At 40.0% G+C, this 26,247-nt stretch overlaps 1 protein-coding gene across 2 annotated transcripts in view; it reads right to left on the bottom strand.

Annotated features, from left to right (window-relative positions):
- ADAMTSL1 (ADAMTS like 1) overlaps positions 1-26,247 on the bottom strand; it is a 1,031,718-nt gene that overhangs the window by 322,078 nt on the left and 683,393 nt on the right. For both annotated transcript variants that reach the window (XM_060155110.1, XM_060155111.1), the window contains one exon: positions 987-1,113. In XM_060155110.1, the coding sequence (XP_060011093.1) occupies positions 987-1,113 (127 nt within the window). The remainder of the gene's footprint in view (positions 1-986; positions 1,114-26,247) is intronic.

Here is a 26,247-nt window from a genome sequence, read left to right as displayed (position 1 = left end):
GCACGGCCTTGACTACAAGGGTTTTTTATTTCTATCTGCATTTGCTGCAGCGCCTAGAACAGTGATTGTCACAGAGAAGCGTGGATGGTAAAATGGTCTGGATTCCTGGGTGACTCTGTTGTTGGGTCAGGTATCCTGAGAACATATACCATCTACCCTAGCAGAACCCAGCTGGGTAGATATTTGAAGTACCTTGCCTAATCCATGTAACTGCTTTACAAATATCCCGCCACGGAAAACAGTCCGCGGGGTTTGGGACAGTCCAGAGGAACAAATGAGTGCTTAAGCTCTGGAATCAGACTCTGGGCTGACATCTTGGCTCTGACATAGTTGTGTAACTCTGAGCAAGCCACATAATCTGTCTAAGCCTCAGTTATCTCACTCATAACATGGGGATAAACAGTACCTTGCTATGAGGTTGTTCTAAGGATTAAGTGAGATGATCACGTAAAGTTCCCGGCATGTACACGTATAGCAGGCACACATTTATTCAGCTGCTATAGAGAGATTAGGGCAAAACAGTCAATACATGGCTTCACGTAATCACTGCCCAATATTAATTCTGGAGAAACCTGTGATCAGCACCGACCAAAGGTCACCTTGTAAACGAAGACCACGTGATTTCACCGTGGTAGGAGAGCATTCGTTCTCATCCTCCCTCTCTCTGCTATTCCACCAGACTATGTATCAGTTAGGGGTCGGGACGCAGTTCGTCCTCACACTGGGCAGCAAAGCTCACGCTTGCACAGAGAGTGTATCTAGATCCAAGTCTAGTTCCCTCCTAACGTGCCTCAAAAGCAAAGGTTTCTTCCTTGGGGTTGCAGCAGGTGACCTGACTTGTCTCACCCAAACGAATCCACAAAACAGGAACATAAATCTCTTCCCACAGTATTTTCAGATTTCTCTTCATTTTGATGGAGGTGTTATTCCCTAGTTGCAAGCCAGGGAGAAGGCCCAGAAATTGCCCCATCTCTGGAGTGTCTTACGTTTGGTTGCAGAGAGCTGGGATTTATACTGCCCTCGGACCAGCCTGCAGGTGGACCCATCTCCGTTGCAGACGCCACAGTTATCTTCCTTGATGGTGCTTCCCAGCTGGTGATCGCAGCCAACAATCTAAGAAGAAAGAGAGATGTGTAATTCAACCAGGCGCCTACTGATATGGGGGGATCCATGGTGAGCTCCATCAGCACCAAATCATCCTCCTATCATCCTTGAGAAGGCTAAGACATGCTTTCCATGACAGGGACTGAATTCAGCTGGAATCTGAATCAGGCTAAGAAGGAAAAAATGTAGCGTGGATAAAGACATTTTCATAGTCCAAATATACTGAAATATACAAAGAGAAAGAAAGATGGGAGGGAGGGGGGAAGGAGGAGAAGGTGAGGGAGGGAGGAAGATCCTGAACTATTAACATAATGGAACCTTAATTCAAAAATAATTCCCAATGTCAATAGTTATGCTTCACCCAAATCACAAAAAATACAACTGTGAGATAACTGTAGCAGGAAAAATTTTATGAATAATCTCTATGTTCTATATGTTCCTTAGAATGTAAGATGCATAAGGGTGGGGGTTTGTATTTTGGATTCATTGATGTATTCCAAGCAACTAGAACAGTGCTTGGAAAATTGTAGGACTTCAACAAATATTTGCTGGGACTTCCCTGGTGGTCCAATGGTTAAGACTCTGTGCTTCCCCTGCAGGGGGCATGGGTTGCATCCCTGGTCCGGGAAATAAGATCCCACATGCCATGCAGCACAGCCCAATTAGCCAACAGACAAAAACAAGGTTAGCGTGCATGTGTGTGGTGGAAGAGAGGATTGACACAGAGGGCAGCAGAGATAGCCAACAGTGAGTGCCTGCTACTGACTGGCCCTGTCCTGTACCAGGCACAAGACACACATCTCATTCATTCTCAAGACAATCATGGAGGTCATGAAGCTTGCCAAGGGCACTTAGCTAATAAGTAGCCGAGTTCTAAATACATCTAACAAAACATTTGTGCTTCATCCAAATCGAGCTTAACAAAATCACAAGCCTTCATCAATTATGTGGGCAAACTCATTTGTATTCCTAATCTTTTCTTTCCAACGTTCAGGTTAAAAAAAAAAATGCAAATCCAAACTAAATCAGGTTGTACCTCTATAGTTCTAGTGAAATCTAATATCAAAAGACTTATTCTACTCTCAAACTACTTCAACTACTGTCTTTGACAAAATAAAATGAGAAGTGTAGTGACATTTGAAGGGGCTTATCTTCACAATGTCCCCACAATCCATCCTGTCTTTCAAAAGGTTGTTAACATGAACTCTCTTTGAGGCTGGATTTTCATTTTTTGGAAACTTCAACTAATAATTGCAAACACATGTTTAGGCAAAAGTATGAAAAATACAACTGTTTACTATTGTGTTATGTATGTGCTATATTTTTAAAATGTGGTAACATGTACCTCTCCCCTAAAAGCACACAGGCATCTTTAAAAATACGTAACAAAACAACAACTCTTTCAGCAGCTGTACTTGTTTTAAAATGTAAAGATGTCAGGAAAACATAGTGCCCAAATCTTAAGTGGAGAGTGAAGGGGGGTTGGTTCCACCTCTGGGCGTTCACTGTGGTCAAGCTGCAATCGGTCTCAATATGTTCAGAAGTTACAGTGAGGCCACTTCAGAATTCACGTCAGTTTTGTCCATGCAGAGCCCAGCATGTGCTGGCTTCTTTGATGTCCTTCTCTATAATGGCAGTGAAATTATTTTCAAAATTCTTATCTGTAGATGAACCCACACATGAGCTGAGCAACTCTGCATTCATTCTTATATTCCAAGCACAGTGTGAAATGCAGTGATTGAATCCAACCATGACTGAAGTCCTGTTATGAGCCAGGCACTCTTCTAGGAGCAATCCAGTGGTGAGTTCTAGTACATATGGGTCCACCCTCATGGGACTTAGAGTCTAGTGGTGGAGGCAGATATTACTCAAATCATCACACACATGCAGAATGATAATTAGATGAAAACTATAAAACACAGACATGGGGTACTCTGAGAGCTTAAAGTATGGGTAGATCTGTTTAGAAGGGCCACAGAAGATTTTCCTGAAGAGGAGTCTTTTGAGCTGAATTCTGAAAGAGGAGTCAGACTTAACTAGATGAAAGGGAGGTGTTGCCGTGAGGCTTACTGCATCTTTTAGTCATGCCTAGATACTAACTAATTAGAAAGTATGCAAAAACCAAAGCTGGCAAAAAAAAAAAAAAAAAAAATCAGACTGGATTTGCCAACAAAAGCAAAAATAAACAAGGGGGGTGGGCTACGTCAAACTAAAATATTTATGTACAGCAAAGGACACAAAGAAAAAATGAAAAGACCACCAACTGAATGGGAGGAAATACTTGTAAATCATATATTCGATAAGGGGTTAATATTCAAAATATATTGATATAAAGAACTCATACAACTCAAGAGAAAATAAACCAAACAACCCAATTAAAAAGTGGGCAGAGGACCTGAACAGACATTTTTCCAAAGAAGACATCCAGAGGCCAACAGACACATAAAAAGATGCTCAGCAACATTAATTATCAGGGAAATGCACATCAAAAGCACAATGAGATATCACCTCACACCTGTCAGAATGACTATTATCAAAAACACAACAAATAACAAGTGTTCATGAGGTTGTGGTGAAAAGGGAACCCTCCCACACTGTTGGTGGGAATGTAAATTGGTGCAGCCCCTATGGAAAACAGTATGGAGGTTCCTCAAAAAATTAAAAATAGAACTATCATATGAACCAGCAATTTCATTTCTGAGTATTTGTCCAAAAGAAACAAAATCACTATCTTGAAAGGATATCTGCACCCCTATTTTCACCACAGCATTACTTACAGTAGTCAAGACATAGAAAAAATCTAAGTGTCAGTTGACAGATGAATGGATAATCTCTATCTATCTATCTATCTGTCTACCTACCTACCTACCTACCTATCTGAAAAAGAAGAAAATCCTGCTATTTGCAACAATATGGATGGACCTTGAGGGCATTATGCCAAGTGAAATAAGTCAGACAAAGACAAATATCATACAACCTCATGTATATGTGGTATCCAAAAACAAACAAACAACTCATAGATACAGAGAACAGATTGGTGGTTGCCAGAAGTGGAGGTTGAGGGGGGGTGAAATGGGTGAAAGTGGTCAAAAGGTACAAACTTCCAGGTACAAAATAAGTAAGTCATGGTGATGTAATGTACGGCATGGTGACTATAATTAATAATACTGCATTGTACATTTGAAAGTTGCTAAGAAAGTCAATCTTAAAATTTCTCATCACAAGAAAAAAAGATCTGTAACTATGTGTGGTGACGGATATTAACTTGACTTATTGTGGTGATCATTTTACAATATATACAAATATAAAATCATTATTTTGTACACCTAAAACTAATACAATGTCAATTCTATCTCAATAAAAAGATATCAGAAGACTAAAGCATCTGATTGCCTTAGTAGGGTTGAATCCTTTGAGAAAATATGGCAATCTTAACTTAGGCAGTATTCAAAGAATCATTGACGCTACTGTTCTTGTTTGGTGTTGAAGACAGATGACCTTAATCTTATGAGATACTCAGCTGTGTGGAAGGGCAGTGGGCATGGGAACTCATACTCTCAGGTATCTCAAACCTGAGTAGGTTTACTCCTAAAATGAAAGAAAGTTCAAGTTTTTCAAAGGATTTAACTTTCTCTGGAAAAATTTTAATGGACTCTGATATCGCTAAAGGAGCCAGAAAGGAGATAATCATGAAAATCTCTCTCTAATCCTAAAGATTTCCTTTGGTTCCAAAGCCATTTTAAGAAAAGAATAATCCAGCTTCATAGATCCAAAGGAACAGTCATATTAGGAATAGCTAACTAGAAGGTGACATACTTTAGGGCTAACTTGGCCAGACCACCAACTTAGTGTTCCCAGTGTGGGTTTATGGACCCTAGGATATGAACCAAGTCAGTTCTAACTGGGCTTTGTTTAACTTCAGAATTGAAAAGACAAACATCTCCCTGACACAACAGATATTTTTTCTTTCTGTATCAATTCCCTTTTAAAATGCCAAAATATTTTAACTCAATTATTTTTAAGATGTGGAATATTTTATCATCAGATAAAATGTTCTTATTTTGGTCCAAGTGGAAAATTATTTGCAGTTATATCAGGAAAATCATTGTGGACATGTCTCAACCTGTTGAACTTGAAAAACTATTCATTAAAAATCAGTTAAACTATCACTTAAAGAGTTATCATTAACAACAGAGAAAAAATAAAAAGAAATACAGTAATGGCTTAGTTGGCAGGTGCAATGCCAGACTCCTCTGTGCCTTTACACATGATATTATTTCTGCCTGGAGTGCTCTTTCCCAATTCTTTATTTGGCAAACTCCTATTCATCCTTCAAGTTCCAAATTAAGTGTCTCCTCAAAAAAGCCTTTTTCAGATTCCAGAATTATGTACTTTAATGGTCAATACTTCCTCAGCCTTTTGTTCATAATTCCATGTAGCAGAGAGTACTAATTGTCACCTAAAACCCATCTATCCTATTTTTCTCAGTAACAGAACTCCAATTTTATTTAGTATTCTCATTGGCTATGTCACCAAGTTGTAATTAGTGAAATAAAAGTGGGAGAGTTATGTGGGACTTCCGGGAAGGCTGCTTACAAGAAGCTGACTTAGTTGGGGAGGGTCCCTTTTGCCTGCCAGCCTTCTGTTGGCTCCAGTGGCTTTCTTAAAAAATGAGATAGTCTTGAGAATGGAAGGATGGCTGAGCAGAGAGAGAGAAAGAGCCTGGTTCTGGAACCCCACTTGGACTGGTTACATCTTGACTCTTTTCTGGTTTTTTTTTTTTTTTGGTGAGAGAGTAACTCCTTTATGTGCTTAAGCCAATATTATTTTGGGGTTTCTTTTATATATACTCAATTCAAACAGCTGTATAATTTATACTGAGTTTAATCTATTAACATGTCTGTCTCCACAGTAGATCATGGGCTATTTGAGAGTCCCTGTTTTATTACTTTCTATTTTGCTGGTTAGCACAACGTCTGGCATTTGTGATGCACAATCAATGTTGGTGAATCACTGAAACACATAGCACCAAACATAATGGTTTGCTAATAATTCCAGTGTAGGTTACAGATAGGCAACCTTAGACTGCCGTCACTGATGACATACACGTGTACAAAAATGTGTATATATGTGTGTATGTGTGTTTGCATGTACCTGTGTACACAGAGAAACAGATGTACTATAAATGACAACTAGAAGCCAAACCTAAACCTCTGTCCCGGTACATGAACAAGAATTACTATAAAGGGCTAGTATTTTTAAGACACCCATGTGCACCTATGCTCATTATTCTAATGGATTTTGTTTTTTAATTTATTTTTGCCTGTGTTGGGTCTTCGTTGCTGTGCGAGGGCTTTCTCTAGTTGCGGCGAGCAGGGGCCACTCTTCATCTAGGTGCGCGGGCCTCTCACTATCGTGGCCTCTCTTGTTGTGGAGCATAGGCTCCAGACGCGCAGGCTCAGTAGTTGTGGCTCACGGGCCTAGTTGCTCCGTGGCATGTGGGATCTTCCCAGACCAGGGCTCGAACCCGTGTACCCTGCATTGGCAGGCAGATTCTCAACCACTGCACCACCAGGGAAGCCCACCTATGCTCATTATTAATGAAATGTTATGGAAGGCAATGTTCAGGTCACTGAGTTCCCAGAACCACGCCGTTCCGGACAAAACATTAAAGCAAGATAATGACCACTCATAACCTTGTCAACTGCATGGAATTTTTTGTAAAGAGTGGAAAACTGAGTATTTTGGCCTAATGCAGCTTATTAATATTCTGCTACTAGGTGCCAGCTTGGTGGTCTAACTTCTTCCCCATCCAAAATGACTGCACAGTTTTTTTTTAAAAAAAGAGACAAAATGTTTGCCCCAGGTGATATAAAAAGTGAGAAGCTCCAAGATGTTTTTCTTGTTTAGACATCATCGTCAACTTTTGCTTTTGTGTCTTGAACGTATGCTTTTTGTATACACAGACGTATACATGCATACAGACAGGCAGTTCTTTGTCTCCTGAGGGGAGCACACACACTTAACGCTGTTGATTTTTCTTCATTGCTTCTCAGGATTTACTAAAAAGGGGGCAGGCGAAACCCTCCCTAAACAAAAAACTAGAACTATAACATCCAGTCCAAGTTGGCTCACAGACTTTGAGCATGTCATGCAGATTTTAGGCATCAGGCCTACAGTATGTGCTGATAGGGGTTTCTTTCTTCACCTCACATAGCTGATAGCAAGTGAACAAGCAGAACACAAGACTGAAATTCTCTAGACACTGAAATATGTATAATAAAATGTCTGCACCAGGAGCCACAGGAGAAAGAAAGATCACTGGATGGATAATTTGGAGAATGTAAATAAACACAGTCCACAAGCAGATACCATGCCTCAGAATGACATGCTTAGATGGGTTCACGCTGGCCGCGTTTCAAATGGTTTCCCGTAAGGACCTCAACTTCTAGAATCAAATACTGAGCCAGTGATGTCAAGCTTTTCTTGATCCAACACCATGAGGTAAGAAATTTTTAAATCCCTTTATTTTCAGCACTGGGCAAGACAAATACGGAAAACGAAACTGCAAATCTGATCACAGCTGCTCTTATTTATAATTATTTAATTCAGATAGAACTTCATGGGGGAAGACTGTGCTCTTACACACATTATAACTCATTTACTATCTACGTTAATAGGGAAACAGTAGAGCTCCAACCTTATCTTTAAAAGATTTAGACTGATTGATTTGTTTATGCTTTACCTTTTTATAAAATGATTTATAGCATATACACATGATAAAACACAATAAAACTTTTAAAAAACAAAAGAGAAAACGGGGCAAAGAGGAAAAATAAGGGTCAAAAAGGTGAGTTACAGCCAGAAACGAGAATTACATAAATGCACATTGTTAAGTCCTATACATTTTCTAGATAGGGGTCACAGATCTGGACGTGAGCTTCCTAGAAAAGAGGAAAACATAAGCAGTGACAAGGGTCACAGCATCTACTAGATCTTTTAGAAAATGTGTAGGATAATGTGTTCCTTACAGTGGACACTCAATAAATATTTATGTAATGAATTAATGACAAACTGGTTCAGGAGAATCGTAATTACTCAAAGTACTGAAATCCTAGATATGTATCTTTTGTGAGTTTTCTGAAAGACAATGCCATGCAACAACGTCTTAAGAACATCTGAGCAAATAAATCCAAGAAGTTTCAAAGAACTGGCTTTTCAATAACCACTGATGAATCCTAATGGTCAGGGAACATTTAGTAAAACCAAACCTTAAGAAACCAAAACAAATCATCCAGGTACAGAGCGTTGTGATGGTCTGACTTCATCTAAGGATAGACTTTCCAGCATTCAGAGCTGGGCTGGCACAAATACGGCACACGCGCAGCTCTCTTTCCTACCAGGACCCACGGTGGACATTGCCACCCAACTGTAGCACTATTTGCCACTGAGGTTTTTTTTTTTTTTTTTCCCCGTATGCGGGCCTCTCACTGTTGCGGCCTCTCCCCTTGCGGAGCACAGGCTTCGGACGCGCAGGCTCAGCGGCCATGGCTCACGGGCCCAGCCGCTCCGCGGCATGTGGGATCCTCCCGGACCGGGGCACGAACCCGTGTCCCCTGCATCGGCAGGCGGACTCTCAACCACTGCGCCACCAGGGAAGCCCCGCCACTGAGATTTTATGTGGCCACAGAACCTCTACAATCTCGTGATCTAGAAGCCAAATTCATTAGACTATGGCTGTCTTGCAGGGAGACTAAACTAATTTACTACTCCAGAGTCAGAGAAATGAACTGGCTATCTTCTAGACAATTCTCCACAAATATTTCTCTGAAGATGCATGTTTTCTGAAGATATGAGTGATTTCAAGTACAGATTATAACCCGAGGTTCAGGGAAGATAAACGACTTCCCCAAGGTCACATGGCTGGTAACTAACAAAACCAAACTTCCAACTTGGGATTCCTGACTATAAGCTGTAGTAGGATGCCTACGAACCGTGGAAAGACACATGAGTCAATATTTAATACGGCAGTGGTGATAAGAAGGTTGAATAATGTTATCAAGATCACCACCTCCAGGGCCAGACTTACGCACAGGGGTGAATAGATGGCTTCAAATGTAATGTGCCTTGGAAGCATATTTAGGAAGTAAATGGGAAGGTACCACTTCTCATCTATACTTGTGCTCCACATCTCTCCGATTTGAGAAAACAGGATCTCTGGTCATTCATAAAGATGCTAGTAGTGGCCCATGCGCTGTGTTTAATATTTCCAAAAGCCTAATGAAAATATCTTTACCTGCCATAAAACCACATAAGGTCCTCCAAACCTCAACCAGCTCATTATACAAATAAACTAAATCCTGATCTTTATTGTACTTATTTTAAAATTGCACTCAGGTCTTTAAGGCACAAAATGAGAAAGCAAATTATTGCTTAAACATGCAGTGTTTTGAGTTGATGGAAACTTACAAAACACAAGGCCCATATGAAAAAAAAATAAATAAAGGGCTCCTTTGTGTTAAAAAGTTGGGAACTTGGGCTTCCCTGGTGGCGCAGTGGTTGAGAGTCCGCCTGCCAATGCAGGGGACACGGGTTCGTGCCCTGGTCCGGGATGATCCCACATGCCGCGTAGCGGCTGGGCCCGCGAGCCATGGCCGCTGAGCCTGTGTGTCTGGAGCCTGTGCTCCGCAATGGGAGAGGCCACAGCAGTGAGAGGCCCGCATACCACAAAAAAAAAAAAAAAAAGTTGGGAACCGTTGCTGTGGTCCTTTGTTTGTTGTCCAAATGCCCTTGGGAGGAGTAAGACATGAAGCTGTGTATTACGCTTAAATCAAACCAAATCCACTGAGCGTAAGGCATTATGCTGGCTGTTATGGTGCTGCGGGGAGTACACATAAATAATAGGCATGGTCCCGATCTAGGGTGAATGGCTTTAATCAGATCATTTCCTCAGAACAGGAGAGAACGGAAAGGGAGTAAGATCAATAAGACTAAAGGTCATAGGGGTATGGAGGAGGATAGAGACAGAAGGGAAAGCCTAGAGAAGGGAAAGAAAACTATATGCTTGCTAGATTTAGGTATAATATATATAGTCTCACTTAGTTCATTTTTTAAAAATTGAGATATAATTGACAGTAACATTATATTCATTTCGGATAACAATGATTTGTTATTTGTGTATATTGCAAAATGATCTCCCCAAGTCTAGTTAACATCATTTAATTCTTCTAGTAGCCCTGAAAATTAACTAACTTTATGTTTATTTTACAAAAATAAAACTGGACTCCAAGATTCAACAATTTGCCCAAGATCACATTAGTAGGAATTGGTGTTGCCACAGTTGAATCAATGAGTGATCCCTCTATTCTATGATGTGTGTTTCTCTTAGGGGTTAGAAGGGCAGTGGAGAGACAGGAAGGAGGAGAATGAAGATGTTTCTTTCAGCCATACCTTGTTGCCAAAAGGTAACAAGGGCATTTGAACAACAAACAATGGACTACACCAACAGTTCCCAACTTTTTAACACAAAGCGGTCCTTTATTATTATTTTTTTCATATGGGCCTACCGCTATAAGTTTTCATATGGGCCTACCTTAACCTACCGCTATAAGAACTAAGACAAAGCACCAGGCAAAAAGTACGATCTTTTGCATCCAGTAGCTTTGAAATTATATCTTTAATGGGCAGGATTTCCTTTTCGAGGGAGCAACTGAATTGATTAAAAAAATTAGTTGCTTTTGTTCAGGAGCCAGACACACATGCCACAGGGAAATACTGGTAAATACACACAGGTTATTAGGCTAAACGGATGAGGTGTAGCTCTCCTACACTCTAACACACCACAATCTGGAAAAAGTTTATGTGAAGGCATTAACTCCTCCAGGCAAAGATTTTCGAAAGGGAAACTCGTCGTATGTGGCACTCTCCTCTGGGGTTTACCAATCACTGGTAGGACTTCTCAGTTTCCTTCTAGACTCATGAGAGTCCTTACAATGGCCCACAAGGTCCTGTATCAACATACAGATGGCCAATAGGTACATGAAAAGATGCTCATCATCACTAATTATTAGAGAAGTGCAAATCAAAACTGCAATGAGGTATCACCTCACACCAGTCAGAAAGGCCATCATTAAAAAGTCTACAAACAATTAATGCTGGAGAGGGTGTGGAGAAAAGGGAATTCTCTTACATGGTTGGTGAGAATGTAAATTGGTGCAGCCACTATGGGAAACAGTATGCAGGTTCCTCAAAAAACTGAAAATAGAGTTACCATAAAATCCAGCAGTCCCACTCCTGAGCATACACCCAGACAAAACCCAAATTCCAAAAGATACATGTACCCCACTGTTCATAGCAGCACTATTTACAATAGCCAGGACATGGAAACAATGTAAATGTCCATCGACAGATGAATGGATAAAGAAGATGTGGTACATATATACAACGGAATATTACTCAGCCATAAAAAAGAATGCAATAATGCCATGTGCATGGATGGACCTAGAGATTATCATACTAAGCAAAGTAAGTCAGAAAAAGACAAATACCATATGATATCACTTATATGTGGAATATAAAATAGGACACAAATGAACCTATCTACGAAACAGAAACAGACTCACAGACATAGAGAACAGACTTGTGGTTGCCAAGGGGGAGGGAGGTTGAGTGTGGGAGGGAAGGATTGAGTGTTTGGGATTAGCTGATGCAGACTGGTATGTACAGGATGGATAAACAACAAGGTCCTACTGTATAGCACAGGGAACTGTATTCAATATCCTGTGATAAACCACAATGGAAAGGAATATGAAAAAGAATATATATATATATATATGCATACCTGAATCACTTTGCTTTACAGCAGAAGTTAACACAACATTGTACGTCAGCTATACTTCAATTAAAAAACAAAAGGTCTTCTCTGACCTCATCTCTCTCTGGCTCTCTCCCTTTGCTGTTCTTCAAACATTCCAAGCACTTTCTCTCTTAGGACAGCACTGGTTGTTGCCTCTGACTGGAACACCTTAGACACCTCTAGAGCAGTTGTCTTGCCATCTTTAAGTCTTTATCGGAAACCCTCACCTTTTCAATGTCTACACTGACCAGACTATTTAAACCTGTGTCCCTCTCCAGACCCAGGTTCTCTTACCCTGTCCCATCTTTTCTATTTATTCTATAGCACTCATTTTATAATACAATATAATTTATTTATTTATAATAAGTTTATTTCTTATTTTCTATCTCCTACTAGAACGTAACACCACAAGGTCACAGTGTCTAATGATATAATAAGCAACTAATAAAAGTTTATTGAATGAATGAATGAATGAATTCAGTATATAGGTAAGGCCACAGGTGACAGGCATAGATTGTGGGTTTCAAAGAATTTTCCTCCTTGTCTTATCCTAGAACATAATAACGGCTTCCATCACTTATATTCTCTGACGCTAGTTTCCAAAGACCAAAAACAGCTCTCTGTCAAAAAGAAGAAGATCTCTACAGATGTATCATTTTGTAGCACTGTAATCTGAGAATTTACTTCCACTTGTCACTCTGCCTGCTGTGTCTCTAGTCTTCCACTACTCCAGAATGGCTTTGAGCTGAGAATGCTTATTATTTTTGAGTGTCTTCCTCTGACCTCTTTTCCACTAGGCATGGTGCTCAGGGCTTCACGCCCTCTCTCTAACACCAACTCTGGACCCGGAAGCTCACTTTATACTTGATCTCCTGAGTGTCTGATTCTTGGCTCTTCCTGAGGGATGTGAGCTTGCACAGACCCTGGCCTGACTCTTGCCATTACTCTGTGTGAGCTCTAGCCCTTTGCCTGGGTGTCTGGCTGGACCAGAGCCACTGTCCTACTCTACCTACAACCCACCCGCCCGCACCTCCAGCAAAGTGTCAGGGCATCAACCTCCTCTGCGGTTAAAGGCTAAAGGAGGACCTGTTTTCATTGGAATGAGATTTTGGCCAGGTGTTCTTTTAAAGGGAGCCAGTTCTACCTTCTTCATTGTCTGAGGTAGAGAGATTTTCCTGGGCTCCTAAGAGCTTGCTTATCCTCTAGAGCAGTTCTGTGGTACTTATCTCTTTATATTATAAAGTAAATGGAAGAAAGGGGGCTGTTGATGTTGGGGGTATGAGACAGCTGATAGGAAGGGCAGTGAAGTGATTAGATTGCAAACAGTTTTAAGAGTTTTTGCTGTATTGCCTTTCTTGTGATGAAGAATCGAATCCATTTAATGACTGGATAAACACCCTAAAAGGGAAAGAGAATGACTAACTCTTATTTCTAACATTTATTCAATCTTCCAGGTGCTACCGGACTGATTTTACATTTCTCCTTCCTTATTTATTTTGAGGTCTGGGCCGAATTCTTCTGTAAATTTATGGTTAAAAGCATTTGGATTTTTTTTGGCATGTTGTTTTTATTTTTTAATTGAAGTATAATTGATTTATAATGTTGTGTTAGTTTCAGGTGTACAGCAAAGTGATTCAGTTTATATATATATATATATTCTTTTTCAGATTCTTTTCCCTTATAGGTTATTACAAAATATTAAGTATATTTCCTTGTGCTATACAGTGGCATATTGTTTTTAGTTAAATGTGTCTAGTAGTCTTTAGCAGAAATCCCAAGAATTAACCTAGTATAGACCTTTGTGCATACAGACGCTGGAATTCATTCTCAGCATATGGTCAGAGGACTTTTCTTTAGCAGGCTGTCTTCTCTCTCCCCAGCTTCCAAAATTAGGGTGTCTGGAGAATGCGAAACAAAATTATACAAAGGCCTGACCTCTGACCTTGCTTCTGTCTAGAAGACTGTGAAGTACCCAAGCGGGAAAGTGTTGAATTTGGCCTCACTTCACATGGCATTAACTGTAATTCTTTGTGAACTGTGGTGACATCATGGGATACTTTGACATCACTACTCAGCCTCCCTTCTGCTGCTGGGCACACAGTGCAGAGTTTTTGTTCCAACACAAGAACGCTTTGTTGAGAAGAAAGGATAGCAGCTGGTCTTCTGCCCTGGTACAAATGTGGATCTTACTGGAATGTTCCTGTTCAGCAAGTCACCACAAAGTAGCCATTCTGCTCTGATGACTAGAACTCACACACATAGCTCTGGAAATTTTAATGAAAATTTACCTCTACGGAGTTCAAAATTCCACCTAGGGCCATAACTCAGCAAAATTCTGCATACAATAAAGCTCTCATTTATATGTTTGGATATGTTACCTGAAGTCCGTATTCCAAAAGCAGTAGCATGCTGGCTATATGTGTGTGTCAAGGCTGGAGGTATAGAAAAAGGAACAGTAAGGAGGGATGTATCTGTCTCCCCAAATAGTTCTCCTCCATTATAATTTCTCAAGTGTCTCAGATCCCCAGTCAGGAGGGCTTGTGCCATTCCTTGGTTCTCAAGTCAATTCCTGGTTACTTCCCCAAACATATTACTTTATACTAATTTGAAGCTTTTGGACTATTTGTCTTCTTCAAAGTCAGTCAAAGGTATTCTCAAATGATATATTTATTTCCTTTTCTTTTCCTGGGCTCTCTACTGCCATTTCTGTCTCAGGTAAAGACTCAGAAAATTGAGCAAAACAGAGTTTATGCAAAAATATCACCTGTTAAATAACTCCACACTTCTGTCCCATGTGGCCCTAATGCTTACATAAGGCAGAAAAGTTTCAGATCACTTTGAGAAACTAAAGGTTATTAATCTAAGATTATTCTCAGAGGAGTAAGTCCTAGCCCAAAACATTTGGGTGGGATAGTAAACTTCTTTTATTGAAAAAATGTGTATACTTTTTTAATTCTGTCAGAACAAACAGAGCCGTTGCAATACTCAGTTCTACCATGAGCCTTCCAGTTGGACAAAGTATTTTTTTCCCTCTGGAACATTCCTCTTAAGGCCAACCAGACCATACTGTCGCATCTTAGCCTTTTATCCACGCTTTCACTTCCCTGGCCGTTTCTTACCCTGGAACATCATTATTTAAACCAATAATCTACATGTTGTACAGCCCTAAACCATGAAAAAGGCAGCATGACCTTGGTGGGGGGGAACAAATGACTCAACCTGGATGTGACGATTTATTACCAACTGCTTGTAAACATCACATGTTTTAGGTGTGTGATTCAGTTCTCTCCTGAGGATAATCAGATCTATTTTATATTGTTGTAACAATTTGAAGTGATACCTTATATAAAAAGAGGCCAAGCACATAACCACTCTGACCATATATCCTGGAATTTTTGAAAAAATTCTATTTCCAAATCTGTCTTATAGTCCTCGTGATTATCAGACCATGTGTCCTAGTCACTTTGGGGGGATACATGGTCCTTATGCAAATAGGAGGTATTTGCTGCTATGTGTGAAAACGTGTGTAAAGCTGTAAAGGGCGACTTAGTGTCTTGAGCACCCGCAGTCTTGTCTCACAGCTCTAGGCACAGGGTCAAGTTTGCAAAAGCTCAGGTCCACTGCAGTGCCTCTGGATTTGACAACAGCACATTTGAAGGAAGGTCACAACCCTTATCCTGTACGGAAATAGACTCTCCTTTATCAGGCAGAACAGATGGAGCTTCACTGGAGAATGTTTTTTTTTTTTCCCTTTTTAACTTTCCTCCACCCTGGTGAAGTAGCGAATGAAGAAGCAGCAAGCCAGGGAAATGATCTCTGGGAGTTTTAAGGATTCTATTAGCAATGAAAAAAACCTCTCGGGAACTGCTGTGGGGTAGCAAATCATCTCCGAAGCCCACTCAAATGAGAGGGGAATGCTTAGAATTCTTAAAGTATCCTTCCTTAGATCTCTCTTCTAGACCACTAATCTGGAGTTAATTCAGGGCCACTTTCAACTGTGTATAAGCGAGTAACAATCATTAAATGTAAATGTCAGTACAAAATGGAGATTTCCCAAAGTCATTCTTCTAAAATCTGAAGTCTTAGGGAAAGATAGATTTTCAGGGGCTGGAGAAATAGCTCAGTCCCGTTTTCTCCATGGGAGCCTGCACGCACATGGATGTGTTGCTATGACAGCTGAAATTAATGAAAGAAAGTGAGTACTCAGCAAACCCATCTTGGCATAGGGAATATTCAAAATCTATTTGTTTTAAAGAGGAAGAAACCTGGAATCTGAAAGTGCAAGCCAAAAACAAATCAGTTAAATTTTTTTTAAAAAAGGAAAAGTAGTCTTCCTGAAACTGGGAATTTGAATTGCTTATTAATCAGAATTAGCAATAAACCAATCAGACAGCAGTCACAACGTCCTACAAGAAAAGTGGACTGACTGATGTTTAATGGGCCAAAAAATTTCATGAGCCAGAAGGAAGGTTAGCTGCTGGATTGGGCTGGAAGAAGGCTGACAATGATCAATGCTGGCCATGCTTTCAAGCTCTAGACTTGTGGGTTTAGGATAAGCAGTAACATTTTGCTGAATCACTGCAATACTGACAATGGCAAAATGAACTGCTGCTTCTTTCATTTTACACAAAAACAAATTCACTTAAAGGCCCCAAGATAAAAAAAAAAAAGACTGCATACATTTTTCCCATTCAGAAAGATTAAGAAAATTCCACTAGCCACCCACTCACATACAGAAAAATGAATTCGGCTTCTTTCCTAATTGCAGGCCTAGTTTAGAAAACTAGCTGAAACCTACAAATTTCAAATCTGACAGAATTCAACACTCAGCAGATGTCTAATTCAAAACTAAAATTAAATTCACATTGAAATCTAGAAATATTTTAAAATTCAGGTTTGTATAATAGTTATAATCAGTTTCTTTTCGGTAGTTTTAAAAAACTACCTAAAAAAGTTAACACAGAAAGCTTATATATATGCTATCTTCTAATTTTCCTAAAGGTACCCAAAGGAGCTGCCTCAGTGCCCTCACCTTACTGCTTCCTGGTGGACCATGGGCAAAGAAGAGAAGAAAATTTGTGGTTCATGCAACAATCATAATTTGGCTATACTAAACCAAGTAATAGTTCCACTCCATGTACTGTGTATAAGGCATGTTATTTGAGATAATTGGTTTATATTTTAAAAATATGCAATATGTCTTTATCAATACATCTATGTGAATCCAAACAGAAAAATCCCCCAATTCTGCAAGTCTGGGTCTCTCAAACACCACATTTGTTAGAAAAACATGATTTAACCGCTGATTTTAAGGTTTTCAAGTGTTATTTCAAATGGATTTTTTGCATGGTTTTGACCTAGTCTGCATGTCATTTTTCTACATTAAAATTCCACTATTTAAAGTCAAACTATTTTCTGTAAGTGCAGGTGTGTTACAAGGAATCACTTACTGGGATATATATCAAAGAGTAGATGAAAACATTTGTTAGTATCAGCATGAGGATTTTTTTTTTTTTTTTTTTTGTGGTACGCGGGCCTCTCACTGCTGTGGCCTCTCCCGTTGCGGAGCACAGGCTCCGGATGCGCAGGCTCAGCGGCCATGGCTCACGGGCCCAGCCGCTCCGCGGCAAGTGGGATCTTCCCGGACCGGGGCACGAACCCGCGTCCCCTGCACCGGCAGGCGGACCCTCAACCACTGCGCCACCAGGGAAGCCCCAGCATGAGGATTTTTATGAATACAGTGCTCCCCAGAACACCTGGGCATTGAGTTCTCAGATGATTTCCAACCTTGAGTTTTGAATTCTTTCTAATGAATGTGTCAAGAGCAAGGACACATGGGTTTTTCTGAGTTGACAGCGATTGTGTCAGTGAGGTAGGGTCTTCCCGGCTGAAGCCCACAAGGCCTCCTTCTCTGTGGCTAGCGAGTGGCAGCTGCATCTGAGTGGGCAGGAAGGTAGGAAATAAACACCATCGGCCACCATTATTCTGAAGAGTGAGAGATGAGGTAATCGCAGACTGTGGTAATGGATAATTCCTACTTATCAAATCTGATGTCAAGAAGACACAACAATAAATAAATCATGATGGGGAAAGGGATCTTGATTCTGATGAAGCACCAACTATAGGCCAGGTACTGTCAGGTGTTTTGCAGGGTTTGTGAAGCCTGTAAACCAACTCTGTGACCGCACAGATGACAAAACCAAAGCAACTTCCTATGCCACCTACCTGGAAAATGGCAGAATTTGGATTTCAATCTCTTTCTTTTTATTTTATTAAAAAATTAAAAAAAAATTTTTATTGAAGTATAGTTGATTTACAATATTGTGTTAGCTTCAACCTCTTTCTAACACATCGTTCCTACTACTCTAGGTCGCTTAATATATCAGAGGACTTTTAAGTCAACAGTGTGTATATTCAAAACACTAGAGTAGCACTACATGTATGCAGCAGCTACTCATGAGAATATTCTGTTCTAAGGGAATGTTTGTACCACTCTGTACATCAATAATATACCCACCATATATCTCGCATATCAATAATGCTCACTAGGTTTGTTTCTTAGCACTCAGCAAAGGGCACCCGAGGGAGAAAGAAGCTCTTGAAAAGCTGTTTCTTGGGAGACAAAAACTTCCGAGGTTTTCTCCAATAGTATGAAAGTCAGCCTTCTGCAAATTTATTTTTAAGGCTTGCCTGTAGCTTGGCTTCAGCACTAAGTAAGTTATTACCTTAAACAGTGGGAAAAACAACTCCAGTAGCAGCTGGCAAGACTAAGGAGAAGGAAGAAGGGAGGGGTGAGGAGGGACAGAGTGGAAACGCACTGAACTTAGCCCAAAAGCGGCTTACGTCTGGGCGGCTTAACTCGGCAGAGACCTCAGGATCCCTGCCAATGGCCAGCGAGGATGACCTCCACGTGAACTTTTGATTTGCACCCCACAGTGTCAGGAAGCAGGGGGACACCCAGAATGACACACTGTTGATTCTATAGCAACTGACTTGAACCCTCGGTTCACACAAATAGTACCTGCCTCTGCTTCCCCAGCCAGCCTGGGTCAAGGGCCAAGGCATGAGGCAAGAATACGTTCCAATATGGAAGCATCTTACACTCACCTCTGACCTTCTCTGTCAAAGGTCAAATAAAAACATTTGGAAAACATGGGAACAGAGTATTTTCATATTAGTTTTTATTTGGGAACCTCACATAGTTCCCCAAAGCAGGGAAATCGGCAGTTTTAGCTCCAACAATGTTCAAGATTACAATAGCAGAGGTGATGCAAGTACAAAATATGGACGATGGGAAGAGTTACGTGAGGAACTCACATCTCACATATATCCCTGAAGGCGCAATTCTGTCTCCCGGCCTGCACTCAAAGTGGTCTCCCCCATTTCTGTTCAAATTTTCTAAAGTGAGGGCAGAACTCACTGCTGAATACAATCATGCATTGCTTTAAAATGTATACACTGTCAGGGGACTTCCCTGGTGGTCCAGTGGTTAGGAATCCGTGCTTCCACTGCAGGGGGCACAGGTTCGATCCCTGGCTGGGTAAGTAGGATCCCGCATGCAGTGCGGCAGGGCCAAAAAAGGAAAAAAAAAAATGTATACACTGTGAAGCTTATATTCCTGGACCATGTGCTTATCTGATTGTTCTACAAGTGATAATTTCTTTTGCAATGGGATTAGAACTTTGTTTTAGACACAATTAATTTCTCAACAACAATGCTAACCTTTGGGTCTAATTAGATGTTAAGAAGAAAAGGTTCCATTTTGTAAGCAGTCATTTCAATTGCAGATGTGGGTTCAGTCTGCCAAACAGGTACTCACTATCATAAATCAACACCCCCATCCATCGCAGACTGCTACACTGCAACACCTCATTGGTATGCAAAGAGGCACAGCTAGACTTTTATTTCCTTCTTTCAAGACAGCATCTCACTATTTTCATGGTTCTTCTTTGAGCTTGGGAGCAGCAGAAGGAAAAAACGTAGAGAAGAATAAGGGCTAGAGGAATTCCATGCCCAAACATTTGGAAATTGTTTCAATTGTTTCAACGGTTCAGCATCCTGATCTCCATCACAATGAGCAAGTCCCGTACTCAACACTTTTTATAGGAACAGTATTGTAGGAGCTGTTAAAGGATAAAAGGTTGAAAAAGTCACAGCTGCGCTTTAGAGGGCTTTAGAAGCTGAAGTATAGATGTAAGAGTAGGAGGCAGAGCTGGTGAGAATGAAAAATGGTGCAGTGTGGTGGAAAGCAGTATGGAGATTATTCAAAAAACTAAACATATAATTACCATATGATCCAGCAATTCCAGTTCTGGGTATATATGTAAAAGAAGTGAAAGCAACGACTTGAACCAATGTTTTCAGGCCCATGTTCACAGCAGCCTTATTCACAACAGGCAAAAGGTGGAAACAACCCAAGTGTCCATCAACAGATGAACAAAATGTGGTATATGCTGTTAAATTAATTAAACAAAGAGGCCATTAGGCTGAGGTGGCTCTACTTCTGTGGCAGACTATGTAGGCAAACCAAACTCTAAGAAAGTAAATGCCTCAACCTTACAAAATCAAAACGCTAAGGACAACCAATCATAGCCAACTAGGCTTTAAACTGTAGCCAATCAAATAATTTCCTTTCTTTGCTCCTGCACTTTTTCCATAGTCTTTCCCTTGGCTCCTATTGGTGGAGCACTCCAAACCACATATGGTTTGAAGCTACTTGATTCTTAATCAATAAATGCTCAAATAAACTCTTAACATTTTTTTTCAAGAAGAAATAAATAATTTGAACAGACTGATCACTAGAAGTGAAACAGAATCTGTAATTTAAAAAACTCCCTGCCAACAAAAGTCCAGGACTGGATGGCTTTACTTGGGAATTCCACCAAACATACAAAGAAGAACTTATCCAATCCTTCTCAAACTCTTCCACAAGATTGAAGAGGAAGGAACACTCCCAAAGTCTTTCTACGAAGCCACCATCACCCTGATACCAAAACCAGACAAAGACATTACCAAAAAAGAAAACTACAGGCCAAGATCTTTGATGAATATAGATGCAAAAATCCTCAACAAAATATTAACAAACTGAATCCAACAACACATAAAAAGGATCATACATCATGATCAAGTTGGATTCATCCCAGGGTCACAAGGATGGTTCAACATATGCAAATCAATCAATGTGATACACCATATCAACAACAACAAAAAAGATAAAAAAACACAAGATCATCTCAATAGATGCAGAAAAAGCATTTGATAAAATCCAACATTCATTCATGATAAAAACTCTCACCAAAGTGGGTATAGAGAGAACATATCTCAACATAATAGAAACTATTTATGACAAACCCATAGCCAACATAATACTCAACAGTGAATATCTGAAAGCCTTCCTGCTAAAATCTGGAACAAGACAAGTATACTCACTCTCACCACTTCTATTCAATATAGTACTGGAAGTCCTAGCCATAGCAATCAGACAAGAAACAGAAATAAAAGGTATCCAAATTAGAAGGGAAGAGGTAAAATTTCACTGTATGCAGATGTCATGATACTATATATAGAAAACCCTAAATACTCCAAACACTACTAAAACTGATAAATGAATTCAACAAGGTAGCAGGATACAAGATTAACATACAGAAATCTGTTGCATTTCTTTACATTAATAATGAAATATCAGAAAGGGAAAGTAAAAAAAACAATCCCTTTTAAAATTGCATCAAAAAAAAATAAGATACTTAGGAATAAACCTGACCAAGGAAGTGAAAGACTTATATGCTGAGAACCATAAAACACTGGTATAGGAAATTACAGATGATTTAAAGAAATGAAAAGATATGCCAATTCTTGGATTGGAAGGGTTAATATTGTTAAAATGTCCATACTATCCAAAGTAGTCTACAGATATAATGTGATGCCTATCAAATTATGCATGGCATTTTTCACAGAACTAGAACAAATAATCCTAAAATTTATGCGAAACCATAAAACACCCAGAATTGCCAAAGCAATCCTGAGGAAAAAGAATAAAGCTGGAGGCATAACTCTCCTAGACTTCAGACAATACTACAAAGCTACAGTAATCAAAACAGTGGGTGGTATTGGCAGAGAAACAAGACATATGGATCGATGGAACAGAATAGAGAGTCCAGAAATAAACCCACACACCTATAGTCAATTAATCCTCAACAAAGAAGGAAAGAATATACAATGGAGAAAAGACAATCTCTTTGGCAAGCGGTATTGGGAAAACTGGACAGCTACCTGTAAATCAATAAAGTTAGAACACTACCTCATACCATACACAAAAATAAACTCAAAATGGATTAAAGACTTAAATATAAGACAGGACACCATAAAACTCCTAGAAGAGAACATTCTCTGACATAAATTGTACTGGTGTTTTCTTAGGTCAGTCTCCCAAAGCAATAGAAATAAAAGCAAAATAAACAAATGGGACTTAATCAAACTTACAAGTTTTTGCACAGCAAAGGAAACCATAAGCAAAATGGAAGGGCTTAATTAAGCCCCGACAAGGGATTAATTTCCAAAATATACAAACAGCTCATATAACTCAATAACAAGAAAACAACAACCCAATCAAAAAATGGGCAGAAGATCTAAATGGACATTTCTCCAAAGAAGAAATGTAGATGGCCAACAGACACATGAAAAGATGCTCAACATCACTAATTACTAGAGAAATGCAAATCAAAACAACAAGGTATAACCTCACACAGGTCAAAATGACCATCATAAAAAAATCCATCTGGGGGCTTCCCTGGTGGTGCAGTGGTTGAGAGTCTGCCTGCCGATGTGGGGGACATGGGTTTGTGCCCCGGTCTGGGAGGATCCCACGTGCCATGGAGCGGCTGGGCCCGTGAGCCATGGCTGCTGAGCCTGCGCATCCGGAGCCTGTGGTCCGAAACGGGAGAGGCCACAACAGTGAGAGGCCCACATACCACAAAAAAAAAAAAAAAAAATCTACAGGAGAAGACCTTCAAGATGGCAGAGAAGTAAGACATGGAGAACACCTCCCTCCCCACAAATACATATACATGTGGAAAAACTCCTACAGAACACCTACTGAACGTGGGCAGAAGACCTCAGATTTCCCATAAGGCAAGAAACTCCCCATGTACCTGGCCGTGTGGCTGACAGGGTCAGGCATGTGCCTCTGAGGTGGGATAGCTGAGTTCAGGACATTGGTCTACCAGAGACCTCTTGGATCCACATAAAATCAAATGGAAAAAGCTCTCTCAGAGATCTCCATCTCAACACTAAGACCCAGCTCCACTCAACGACCAGCAAGCTACAGTGCTGGACACCCTATATCAAACAACTAGCAAGACAGGAACACAGCTCCACCCACTAGCAGAGAGGCTGCCTAAAATCATAAAAAGGTCACAGACACCCCAAAACAAACCACCGGACGTGGTCCTGCCCACTAGAAAGACAAGATCCAGCCTCATCCACCAGAACATAGGCACAGTCCCCTCCACCAGGAAGCCTACACAACTCACTGAACCAACCATAGCCACTGGGGGCTGACACCAAAAACAACGGGAACTATGAACATGCAGCCTGCAAAAAGGAGACCCCAAACACAGTAAGTTAAGGAAAATGAGAAGACAGAGAAACATGCAGCAGGTGAAGGAGCAAGATAAAAACCCACCAGACCAAACAAATGAAGAGGAAATAGGTAGCCTACTTGAGAAAGAATTCAGAATAATGATAGTAAAGATGATCCAAAATCTTGGAAATAGAATGGAGAAAATACAAGAAATGCTTAACAAGACCTAGAAGAACTAAAGAGCAAACAAGGATGAACAACACAATGAAATGAAAAATTCGTTACAAGGAATCAATAGCAGAATAACTGAGGCAGACGAATGGATAAGTGAGCTGTAAGAGAAAATAGTGGAAATAACTATGGCAGAGCAGAATAAAGAAAAAAGAATGGGGCTTCCCTGGTGGCACAGTGGTTGAGAGTCTGCCTGCTGATGCAGGGGACACGGGTTCGTGCCCCGGTCTGGGAAGATCCCACATGCTGCGGAGCGGCTAGGCCTGTGAGCCATGGCCGCTGAGCCTGTGCATCTGAAGCCTGTGCTCCACAACCGGAGAGGCCACAACAGTGAGAGGCCCGCGTACCACAAAAAAAAAAAAAAAAAGAAAACAGAATGAAAAGAATTGAGGACAGTGTCAGAGACCTCTGGGACAACATTAAATGCACCAACATTCGAATTATACGAGTCTCAGAAGAGGAAGAAAAAAAAGAAAGGGACTGAGAAAATATATGAAGAGATCATAGATGAAAACTTCCCTAATAGCGGAAAGGAAATAATCAAGTCCAGGAAGTGCAGAGAGTCCCATACAGGATAAATTCAAGGGGAAACACGCCAAGACACATATTAATCAAACTATCAAAAATTAAATACAAAGAAGAAATATTAAAAGCACCAAGGGAAAAACAACAAATAACATACAAGGGAATCCCCATAAGGTTAACAGCTGATCTTTCAGCAGAAACTCAGCAAGCCCGAAGGGACTGGCAGGACATATTTAAAGTGATGAAAGGGAAAAACCTACAAAGAAGATTACTCTACCGGACAAGGATCTCATTCACATTTGATGGAGAAATTAAAAGCTTTACAGACAAGCAGAAGCTAAGAGAATTCAGCACCACCAAACGAGTTTTACAACAAGTGCTAAGGGAACTTCTCTATGCAGGAAACACAACACAAGGAAAGACCTACAATAACAAACCTAAAACAATTAAGAAAATGGTAATAGGAACATACATATCGATGACTACCTTAAATGTAAATGGTAAATGCTCCAATCAAAAGACACAGACTGGCTGAATGGATACAGAAACAAGACCCATATATATGCTGTTGACAAGAGACCCACTTCAGGCCTAGGGACACATCCAGACTGAAAGTGAGGGGATGGAAAAAGATATTCCATGCAAATGGAAAGCAAAAGAAAGCTGGAGCAGCAATTCTCATAGCAGACAAAATGACTTTAAAATAAAGACAATTACAAGCAACAAAGAAGGACACTACATAATGATCAAGGGTTCAATCCAAGAAGATATAACAACTGTAAATATTTATGCACCCAACATAGGAGCTCCTCAATACATAAGGCAAAAGTGAACAGCCATAAAAGGGTAAATCGACAGTAACACAATCATAGTAGGGGACTTTAACACCCCACGTTCACCAATGGACAGATCATCCAAACTGAAAATAAATAAGGAAGCACAAGCTTTAAATGATACATTAGACAACATGGACTTAATTGATATTTATAGGACATTCCATCCAAAAACAAGAGAATACACTTCTCAAGTGCTCACAGACCATTCTCCAGGATAGATTGTATCTTGGGTTACAAATCAAGCCTTGGTAAATTTAAGAAAATTGAAATCGTATCAAGTATCTTTTCCGACAACAACGCTATGAGACCAGATGTCAATTACAGGAAAAAAATACAAACACGTGGAGGCTAAACAATACGCTACTAAATAACCAAGAAATCACTGAAGAAATCAAAGGGGAAATCAAAACCTACCTAGAAACAAATGACAATGAAAACACGACGACCCAAAACCCATGGGATGCAGCAAAAGCAGTTCTAAGTGGGAAGTTTATAGCAATACAATCCTACCTCAAGAAACAAGAAACATCTCAAATAAACAACCTAAACTTACACCTAAAGCAATTAGAGAAAGAAGAACAAAAAACCCCAAAGTTAGCAGAAGGAAACAAATCATAAAGAGCAGATCAGAAATAAATGAGAAAGAAATGAAGGAAACAAGAGCAAAGATCATAAAACTAAAAGCTGGCTCTTTGAGAAGATAAAAAAAAAATCGATAAACTATTAGTCAGACTCATCAAGAAAAAAGGGAGAAACTCAAATTAATAGAATTAGAAATGAAAAAGGAGAAGTAACAACTGACACTGCAGAAATACAAAGGATCATGAGAGATTACTACAAGCAACTCTATGCCAATAAAATGGACAACCTGGAAGAAACGGACAAATTCTTAGAAATGCACAACCTGCCAAGACTGAACGAGGAAGATACAGAAAATATAAACAGACCAATCACAAGCACTGAAATTAAGACTGTGATTAAAAATCTTCCAACAAACAAAAGCCCAGAACCAGATGGCTTCACAGGTGAATTCTATCAAACATTTAGAGACGAGCTAACACCTTCCCTTCTCAAACTATTCCAAAACATAGCAGAGGGAGGAACGCTCACAAACTCAT

Source organism: Lagenorhynchus albirostris, chromosome 7 (assembly GCF_949774975.1).
Source record: "Lagenorhynchus albirostris chromosome 7, mLagAlb1.1, whole genome shotgun sequence".
NCBI classification, from domain to species: domain Eukaryota; kingdom Metazoa; phylum Chordata; class Mammalia; order Artiodactyla; family Delphinidae; genus Lagenorhynchus; species Lagenorhynchus albirostris.
Note: the sequence above shows the minus strand (reverse complement) of the source record. Positions and strands in the feature narration are given on the sequence as shown.